We start from the raw sequence: 10,455 nt of genomic DNA, 5'->3' as shown, positions 1-10,455 counted from the left end.
AAAAAAAAAAAAAAATGCAATCAACACATGACATATTACAGTATTTATACATTATTTATCCGTGCTCCACCAAAACTGACGCAGGTTCTTGAAATTGTTTCCTCTGTTTTATTCAGATGGGCTGATGACGTTGATGCGGGATATTGGGAGGGGCTATCTTGCTCTCTGCTCTTACAACTGCAGAGAAGCCATTAACATCTTGAGTCAGCTGCCTTCACACCACTACAACACAGGCTGGGTGCTGGGTCAGATCGGACGAGCTCACTTTGAATTGGCTGAATACATGCAGGTGAGTCGGGCTTGTTGAAATTAGCAGGAATTTACTTACTTTTACTTTTAGTCATTTAGCAGACGCTTTTATCCAAAGCGACTTACAAATAAGAAAAAGTAATTAAAACTAAAACTCTATAAATACTAATATATACACACACACACAAGAAAATAAAATAAATTAAATAAAAATGACAAATGCATACAACAACATTTCAAAACTAAACATTTAAATGAAAACAAAAAAATAAAGCTAAAAACAATTCAAAATATTAAAAGAACAAAAGGTATGAGTATAATAATGATTTTAACATAACACTAAGCCAAACACCAAAAAAACAACTACATATGTGTATGTACAGCCACACACACACATATATATACACACAGAATAATAATAAATGCTTTCAATATATAGTATTTCATTTCCATTTTGTATGTTGAAGTACTGAAATAACTTCATAAAAAACCTATATAGACATAATAAAAAAACTAATAAAATGACAACATTACTACAACTGTATCTAAAACTAAAATAGATAACTAATACAAATCAAACTACATTAGTTTCAGTAATCCTAAAAAAATAACTCCGAGCCAAACACACATGCTAAAATAACAACAACTTACTGACACATAGTAAGAAATGGTTATAAAAAACTGAAACGGAAGGGAAACAAGTAGTAGGAAAGAGGAGAAATAAAAAGCGATACTTAATAATAAGTATTTAATAAATACTATAAATTAAGCGATACTTAATTTATCAATGGTAGAAAATGGAGACAAAAAAATGATTCAAACAGTGAACTGCAAAAAAGATAATCAAGACTGAATTTTTGTGTCCGTTTAACCAGGCGGAGAGGATTTTCTCAGAAGTCCGGCGTATTGAGTGCTATCGAGTGGAAGGTATGGAGATCTATTCCACAACACTCTGGCATTTACAAAAGGATGTGGCACTTTCCGCCCTATCTAAAGATCTCACTGACATGGACAAAAACTCACCAGAGGTACGTCTCTCGGAGTAATATAGCAAATGAGCAGGGTTTGCAGATCTTGAATGCTTTTACTTATGGTTTATTTCTTCCTCTCTCTGTGTACAGCCCTGGTGTGTAGCTGGTAACTGTTTCAGCTTACAGCGGGAACATGACATAGCCATTAAGTTCTTCACAAGGGCCATCCAGGTGGACCCCAGCTTTGCATACGCATACACACTATTAGGGCATGAACTAGTTCTCACAGAGGAGCTGGAGAAAGCCCTGGGCTGCTTCCGCAATGCTATACGCCTCAATAAACGTCACTACAATGCCTGGTACGGTTCAGACTCTACTCTTTGGCTTTGGAAATGAGACACTACTTTAAATGAAACCAGAAATGTGAAAAAATAAAACTGTTCATTTTATATTGTCATGGTTAGTTTCAATTATGATAACCACTTGTCATTTTTACAGTTAAAAGGCTCAGTGTTTCTGTCTTTTAGGTACGGCTTGGGAATGATTTACTACAAGCAGGAGAAATTTAACCTAGCCGAGATTCATTTCAAGAAGGCTTTGAGCATCAATCCTCAGAGCTCTGTGCTGCTTTGTCATATTGGAGTGGTGAGTAAATCTAATGCAGAGAAAATAATGCGAATCTAAAGCAAAGCAGCCCGCACACTCATTTCTTTGGGAAATAATAGTGCAAGATTGTTGCATGACCTTATTTATTTTGAATTTGTTAATGCCAGACTAGCATACATGTACTTGTTTATTATACATAAATAGGTGAAAGACATGGTGCCGACTGTTCGAATTTTTGATGCTTGAATTGTTGCATTGCTGCATCTTCATATCCTTTCTCATGTGCTCTATATCAGGTTCAGCATGCTTTGAAGAAATCAGACCATGCACTGGAGACCCTCAACAGAGCCATTAGCATCGACCCCAAGAACCCGCTATGCAAATTCCATAGGGCCTCTATTCTCTTTGCCAATGAAAAGTACAAGGTACTCCCCAACTTGTATCATGACATTAAGCAGTCAAGATTCAGCATTCACTCGTGCTTTCACAAATTAAGGCATCAAAAGGTCTTAAAGGGGTCATATGATGCTTTTTTTAAAGATCATTATTTTGTGTATTTGGTGTAACAGAGTATGTTGACATGCTTTAATGTTCAAAAAACACATTATTTTTCAAATACTGTACATTATTGTAGGTCCTCTATGCCCCACCTCTCTCAAACGCTTAGTTTTCTACAAAGTCCCTCCTTCCGACAAGCGCAGTCTGCTCTGATTGGCCAGCTGACCCAGTGCATTGTGATTGGCCGAACACCGCAAGCACTCGTCGGAAATGTAACGCCCCTTACCATAATCGTGAGCTTCATCTTTCAAAATAAATGTAAAGACAGACCCCGAAAGGGGAACAGAGTCTCGTGACAGGCACAGTGATGAATGTGTTTGCAGTACACATGCCACGGTTAAGACAGCTGACTCCACTGTGATGTGTCTCGCTCGCTCTCTCTCTCCCTCTCTCACTCTCTCTCGCTCGCGCACACACACAGACACACACACACACACCGCTCTCTCTCTCTCTCTCTCTCGCTCGCTGAAAACTTGAAATCGCATCATATGACCCCTTTAAATTGCAGCAGAAACTCTTAAAGTCATGGGATTAAATGTTGCTTGTACTGCAAAAAAAAAACACCCCGTTTTCCAAAACAAATGTCTAATATACATTTACTTGAGATTGAGATGCAAATTTAAAAAAACAACAAAATTTAAATGAATTTATGCTTAAAACAAACAAATTTAAGAATGTTTGGATATTTGTACTGGAAAACAAGACAAAAACATCACTTTTTGCAGTATGATCAAAAGGTAACAATATTTTCGTACTCTGGTGGTTTGGAGCAGAGGTATTCAAGCCATAAGCTTTTTTTCTGAGATCTGTTCTAAGCAACTTCGAAGCATTGCTAATGCAAAACATTTACATTTAGACACCATATTGATGTCTTCCAATAAATGTATTCCTTGTATTTTCTTTACTTGGTCTAAAAAGTCTTAAATTTACCTTCAGAAACCATCTTTTTGAAATTGAACTCATTTATTCTTTACAGGCAGCTTTGCAGGAGCTTGAAGAACTGAAACAAATAGTGCCCAAAGAGTCCCTTGTTTACTTCTTAATAGGAAAGGTACTCCTACAACTCAGTTGTATACTTCTGTGTATTTTTTTTTTTTTTTATCAAATATATCTTTTACTAAAAAATATTCATCATCTATATAGGTCTATAAGAAGCTTGGCCAGACTCATCTGGCGCTAATGAACTTCTCTTGGGCCATGGACTTGGACCCTAAAGGGGCCAATAATCAGATCAAAGAGGCCATAGATAAGCGATACCTCCCAGATGATGACGAACCTGTCACTCCTGATGACTATCCCTACTATTCAAGTAAGTCTACTACGCAGTGAGCCATTTAAGTGACCCTGTGTGCACTATGTAATGTTGTTCGTTGCTCTCAGCAGCGGAGGTGGAGGAGTCACAGGAGAGCAGTATGACGGACGCTGATGACACGCAGCTCCACACCACGGAGAGCGATGAGGTTCTGTAGCCCCCGACACCACTCTGGACTTTGAAACAATGCCAATTTGGGGGCTACTTGAAGACTTCAGCTCTGGAAAAAGGAGGAAGAAGGAAAAAAAGGAAAACAAACTGCTGCTAATAACAGTACCTCCTCATTTCTGTCGTTTTATTTTCATCATTCGTTCTTGCCTTTTTCCACCCCCTCGTCATCATGCCTTAGAGGTCTCTCACCGGTCTGATCTTCTGGTCCTGTCTCATCCCTCATCGTCTCTGGCAGGCGTCCCTTATCGCAGACAGAATTCAAGTTCTGCCTGAGCTCAAATTGCCCAGATTTGCCGATGACTCCACTGTCTTCTCAACAAGTTAATTGTCAGTTGAAGACTCAAAAAAGAGCCACAGACATTCATGGATGTTCCTATCTTAATGCTTAGGCCTTTTATGTTATTTTATCGGCATTTACTCTGAATAAAGACCTGTGTAAGAGTTGGTAGTCCTTTGTTTCCTCTCCTCTCCCTTTTTCATCATGGAACGTATTTGCTGGGAGAAAAAAAGCACTTTCTGCCCACATCAAAAAAGCGTTTGGCATGATTTTCAACGTAAACTGCATATCTTCTATCAGATTACCATCTGTTTAGAAGAACAATGTTTTTGAACGTTAACTAGAAAGTACCAGTTCTGGATGATGCCGATCTTTTTCCACCAGATTTTAAAACTTGTGTGTGTGGCTGATGCTCAAGAAGCACTTATGTTTAAAAAAAAAGTTGTCTTAATCGGAAAAATGTGTCACTCTCACACTCATCTGTTCCGCTCTTATCTACCTTCAAAACATCCAAATCCATGTTTTTTTGCCCAGCTGCAAGACATTGATTAGAGCATTGTTGATTAAATGATAAGCGTATTGGTGGGGTGGTTTCTTTGACACACTTTCATCTGTGTTTAGGAAACCAGACAACAGTGTCCAAATTAACAACACTATTGTATGGCACAGTGACCAGTGGTCAGACTTCTTGAGACAATTTTCTGAAATGTTGGTGCTGTTGAGGACAATACTGATGAACATAGAAAATGCACAAAGTGTCTTTCATGGATTTTATTTTACCAGAACATGTTTATTATTATACAATGTTTTTGATCTCTGCTAAATGCTTCGTATTGTACATTTTAAGGAATTAAAAGTAATAGAATAAACAACTTTGACTGAAAGTCCTGATGTGGTCATTGAAGGGAAATGCGAAGCCTAGTACGTTGATCCACACTTTGGTTTCTTCTTAAACACTATCTTTGAATGTTCATAGGTTTGTAAAATTACCATGGTTTACACGAAAATGCCATGCTTGCTACAGTTATTGATACTAATGTGAAATATAAAATGCGATCTTGCTTCAGTGGGCAATTAAAGGTGTCAGCACTTGAAACGTGATTATGAATGTCTAATAATAATAATAATTTATTTCCATAGATAAGCGTTGACATTTACAAAATCGTTTGCGAGACTGACGACAGCTAACAATGATACGGCGATATTAAGCTTTATGTTAGGCCTAATTTAAGTTCAAACGTGACAGTGTGTTTGGTACATATGTATTAAACAGTCAATAACATCTAACAAATAAACAAAAATCAACTCTTTAGCAAAGTTACAGTTTTTTACTTTCACTCGTAAGCCCATCTCTTGCTAAAAACATATAAACCAGCCAATCAGCGGCCGCCTTTCCGCCCACTGACCAATCACAGGTTGAAATGAGGCGGTACTTCCGGCTCAAGTCCGGTTGATCTGTGCAGGTAAGTGAACGTGAATTCTGTACTCTGTCATTTCAAATATACTTATTTTTGCTATTGTCGTATGGGCAAAATACTGCTTTCAACGTAAAATGTTGAATAAGATCTAGAAGAAAACTGTGTTTTATTTTTCCTCTCATTCAGTGAGCGGTAGACATTATGACAAAGTAATTTCATCCCGGAGATTGCAGTCAACAGGCCAAAAATTGTTTGGGTACAAAAAAAATCTCTCGGTCTGTCAGAATTAACCACCGGATAAAATTAAAACAACTCTAAAATGGACATGTTTGCTGTAGTTACAGTTGAAAATGTCCGCTAAAAACGGGCCCTGTGAATTCGTCTTCAAGATGTGAGTGGATGAAAGAAAGGCTATAATACAGCAGAGACTATCAGCTGATGGTGTTAGCATGCTAAACCTAGTCAACGGGCCTATGAGTAAATTAAATCAACATGGGACTGTATTTAAATAACTTATCTAATTAATAGATGATGTAATATTCGTATTCATAATATCCATTTTTTTTTTCTACACAAGTTTTTTATTACATTGGAATTGATTGTATGTGGTTGTGTTTAAAAACCTAGTGAGCCGCCTATTTAGACAGCACTTGGAAGGCGCGTGTGCCGTCAGAAATGCTGTGCAGGTAGGCGGCTTGTGTACTTTTGAAACACAGTCCGTAACTCCATCATCTGCCTTCGGAAGCGCAGTTGCTAAAGCGCTGTTTGTTTTGGATTAGACTTTTTTGTTAGTCCCCCCCCCCCCTTCATTTATTTATATTTTAATGATCTATTAAGCCTAACTTACTTACGTAAATGCGTTTAAAAACTTTTTATTGTTTTCCCAAGATGTGATAGTGGTAGACTAACGGCATGTTTACAGTAACGTTAGCTCTATTTTATGTAACGGATATTTAGGTTTGATATTTAAACCTTAAAATATAACGTTTAAACAATTTTGAGAGGGATTCAAGTGTAAAACACCTGGCCAAAGTTAATTTATGTAATTCAGACTTAATATTTAAAGATGTATCTAACAATGTATGTATACATGTAAACGCTGACAGTCGTTTTTTTCTTTTTTCTTTTTTCCAGACTGCAGGTTGAACCACTGTCTTGTTCGTTTCGGAGGTTACAAGCTGCATTTGGATTAATAATGGAGGTTCCAGTAAACCATCAGATTAAACGGAACCCAGTCATTTCTAAGGTCTGACACTCTTTTAAGGCATATGTGTATTTCCATCTGTTTTAATACATTCACGTGCACTATTTTAGGGGAATGTACTTGCAGTATGCGTACTTAAAGTTATTAGAATAAGCAGACAAAAATGGTCAGCTAAATAACAATTGCCACTGAAAGCTAGTTAAAAACTTTCCCTTTTTAAACAGTAGATGGTGCTGTCTTTTTGTTTATGAGGGCCTCTAGAAACAGGAAGCTTAACTAGGTTTCATAATTTCTAACATACTATGATAAAAGCTGCCTTAGCCACAGGGTTTTAAGCTAGAAATGTACTCGGTTGCCTTTTAATTATTCTCTTTTTGCCATTTTTTGTCTTTCTGCCCGATTATAACTACTATCACTACAATTCTTGCATTTTAGTTCCGTTTACATGCAGGGCTCAAGAATAACATTTATCTGAATGCATAGCAATTCAGTGCAGTGTCATCTGATTTCTTTAGTGTTTTTAGGTCATATTGTACTTCATTTAGAATGTTTTTCTCGAACACTTCCTGTCTCTTAGTCATTTTAGAGACCCTTGAGTTCCCTCTACTGGCACAACATTTATTTTCGAGCTTCTTTCTAGAAACATTCAACACTGGGCAGGGCTCTAGGTACTCTTTATGGTGTTCATTTCATCTTTATGTTATACTGTGTCATGCTATGCTACTTTAAGGATTAAACATTTTAACTGGGCAAATTCATATTTTGACCGGTTTCGACTAAATACGACCATTTCAATAGAATATTTTGGTGCTAGAGTAAATTTTGGCCTCACCGTGGCGCGCCCCCTAGTGTCCTGACGCATTATGACAGGAAGCCTAGCGCCTCTAGCGGCCGGTCAGAGCAGCGCGTCTCTCTCCCGCCACTGCGCCGCTCCGCTCCTTTCTGTTTGTCAGACTCGCGATCCGAGGGAGAGGAGCGAGCCGCCATTTTCCGAGCTCGTCGCTTCCCCCTCGAACGACAACAATAAAAAACGGACAAAAGCGGGGTTTTCTAAGCCGACATCGAGCACGAAGACCTTCCGGAGAAGGAGAGAAGGGACTGCGCTCAAAGAACGACCGGAAAAGGGATACATTTCACTGCTTTTGCGCGGCTTTTGTCGGGGACGATTGACAAAAACAGCCGACTAGGCTCCTATAGCTCGACTGCCCCCGTTTCTTTCGCCCATTTCGTGATTCCTAAACGCAGCCCGGAGGAGTGGGAGGAGGAAAAGGAGGGGGTTACCGAGCACCGGAGCGCGCGAGAGGCCCGGGATTTTTCCGCCTGAACGTGCAACAGCGGAATCTGCATCTGGATAATTGCTTCTGCCTGTCAGTTATTACTGCTATATTTCTTAAGCGTGGGGATTTATTACATACATTTGCCCCGGAATCGGCTCCTCATCACGTGGTAGGTTCCTCCTTTTCTCTTTGTTAGTTTAAAACTCGCTAGCGTGAGGCAACTCGAGACGTTTTTAGCGCATTTAAGCACTGAAATCGACGCGCGGTGAAACGGTGCAAGTTAACTCTACAAATGCGGACGCTTTTCGCTCTCCGTAGTTATTTTCCAACGTTTGTTCTTGTTAAACCCGTGAAGTAGGCGGCGTTGAAAGTCAGACCATCAAGGTTGCAAAATCAGCCAGACATAATTATACGTGTCAGTATTACGAAAGCGCGTAACGTTAGTTGGTAATCAAGCGCGACACGAGTTCGTTCACGCTTTACATTGAGTAACGTTAGGTTAAACGCATGCAGTGTACGCGTGTGTGAGCGCTGGGTGGGTGCGCAGTATATGTCTGCTGCATCTAGATCAGTAACGTTAGGCTTTCGCTTGCGCTGGTGCGAATCGTATGCATTACTATCTCCGTTACTGGATGTTGTCCCAGGCCTTTGCGTTACATGGATTTCCAGTCATACAGATGAATTATAATAGTCAACGCGAGCTGGCCCTTTAAGACTCAACATTGGGGCTAAAAAAATATGAGAATAAATGTTATTCTAATATCTTCTAAAGAAAATAAGTAGCAAATTGATTTCTGGTATCTGTTCGGTACGAAATATACGCATGTATGTGCAAATAAATGATGCAATCGGGTGGTAAACAGTTACAACTTTTGCATGAAGCCTGGACACGGGGAGTTTTCCATAACTAGCTGCATTACATAATATTTGGTTGTTTTCCCCCTCTTTTTTCCCTCCGGTTCTGTCCTCGCACCGCCGAACCGGACTGACGGCGCAAAAGCATTCTTATTAGAACCCTTTACGCCGCGCAACATTCGGCTGCGTCTCGAAACGTTCCTAATAACGTACAAAAATGCCGTTTTAGTGGGCATCACGCCAGCTTTTGAAACGCTGCCAGCGATTCTTCATGGCCTTAAACTCGCCCTAACCCTTATTTTCCGTATAATCTGGGGGTTTATTTATATTTAGCTCAGTATTTTGCCTGGTTGTGGACAGCAGAGGGCTTTGTGTAATAGAACATTAACCTGCTCAACCTGTGGTTAGTGTAACGCGCTGTACTTTTCCATTATATAATGTGTTACGTTGCATATTTTTCGCAGCACTCACTTGATCTCAGGTCTCAAATATAACAGGTTCCGTTCCGCATGTGTACGTGATGTTTATGGTTTAAAGAGACATCCGTGATGTTTTGTTCCTGATTAATGACACGAGGTTATTGCTATATGTCTTTCGTGGCAAATCTGACTTTTGTACCTTGATCTGTTTTGCCCTTTATAGGACGTTCAGATACATTACACATTGTCTGTCCCACAAGACATCGACTTATTTATTAAATGGAGGCCTATTTGTTTCTCTGAAACCTTTTGTTTTTCTCCTAGATGGGGTTAAAACATGGTTGAAACAAAGCCTTGCTAAACCCAACCTCCCCCCCATAGATAGATACTGTATTGATCCCTAATGGGAAATGTCATGTCTCTCTCTCATGCTGTTTGTTTTCCGTTCGCTCTCTTATTTCCTGGTTTTGAGGTCTTTTGTGTTCTGTACGGGAACATCAATCTGTTTGAGATATTTTTCTCCATATTAAACTTGCTCTCTTGTACACAGCACGTGTTGAATTGTTAAGGTCTGTCTGTGGGATATTTTAAGAGTCTGTAGGGGTCAGCATATGATTATGAGCGGTTGTGTACTTTCTTTTCGTTCCATCCAGATTTATCATTGTCCTACATCCCCTCCTCACAGGAAGAGCTGTTATGTAACACCTCAATACCATTGACTAAGTGCCTTAATTTTTTCAAGGCGGTGCAGTCATTTGGAAATCACTTGTCAGATTTTTCCCCCTGTGATTTTAAGGGCAAGAAATGAGCTCTAGGTAGAGCAGTGTGACCTTAAAGTCATGTTGACACTCTAGTATGTTGTTTTTAATTTGTCTGTTACTCTCTTGATATAAATTTTGTGTGGGTCGCTGCAGATCTCAGCTGTTGAGCTGCATGGAATTGTTATTTTTGGCTCCCATGTTGTTGAAGGCTGTCGGAGTGAATTTGAAAGAGATTTGAATTATTTTTTTGAGGCATTTAAATCAATCTTTCTTTAATCCTGTTATGATCCATCTGCGTATCGATACCCATACTACTCTGTGTAATAATTACACAATCAATGTCAGTTTGAAGTATAAATCAATGTCACCTACAGTAC

The 10,455-nt window shown here is 39.1% G+C and overlaps 1 protein-coding gene across 1 annotated transcript in view; it reads left to right on the top strand.

Annotated features, from left to right (window-relative positions):
• The window catches only part of LOC107585064 (cell division cycle protein 27 homolog), a 16,112-nt gene extending 11,106 nt beyond the window's left edge, over positions 1 to 5,006 (top strand). Inside the window, exons 13-19 of the mRNA XM_016271922.1 lie at positions 1,125 to 1,277; positions 1,371 to 1,579; positions 1,748 to 1,865; positions 2,123 to 2,251; positions 3,361 to 3,435; positions 3,528 to 3,693; positions 3,768 to 5,006. Coding sequence (XP_016127408.1) covers positions 1,125 to 1,277; positions 1,371 to 1,579; positions 1,748 to 1,865; positions 2,123 to 2,251; positions 3,361 to 3,435; positions 3,528 to 3,693; positions 3,768 to 3,853 — 936 coding nt within the window. The 3' untranslated portion in view covers positions 3,854 to 5,006. The remainder of the gene's footprint in view (positions 1 to 1,124; positions 1,278 to 1,370; positions 1,580 to 1,747; positions 1,866 to 2,122; positions 2,252 to 3,360; positions 3,436 to 3,527; positions 3,694 to 3,767) is intronic.
• Positions 5,007 to 10,455: the final 5,449 nt, after the last annotated feature.

Source organism: Sinocyclocheilus grahami, unplaced genomic scaffold, assembly GCF_001515645.1.
Source record: "Sinocyclocheilus grahami isolate Dianchi unplaced genomic scaffold, SAMN03320097.WGS_v1.1 scaffold66.1, whole genome shotgun sequence".
NCBI lineage: Eukaryota > Metazoa > Chordata > Actinopteri > Cypriniformes > Cyprinidae > Sinocyclocheilus > Sinocyclocheilus grahami.
This window is presented reverse-complemented; position numbering and strand designations above follow the sequence as displayed.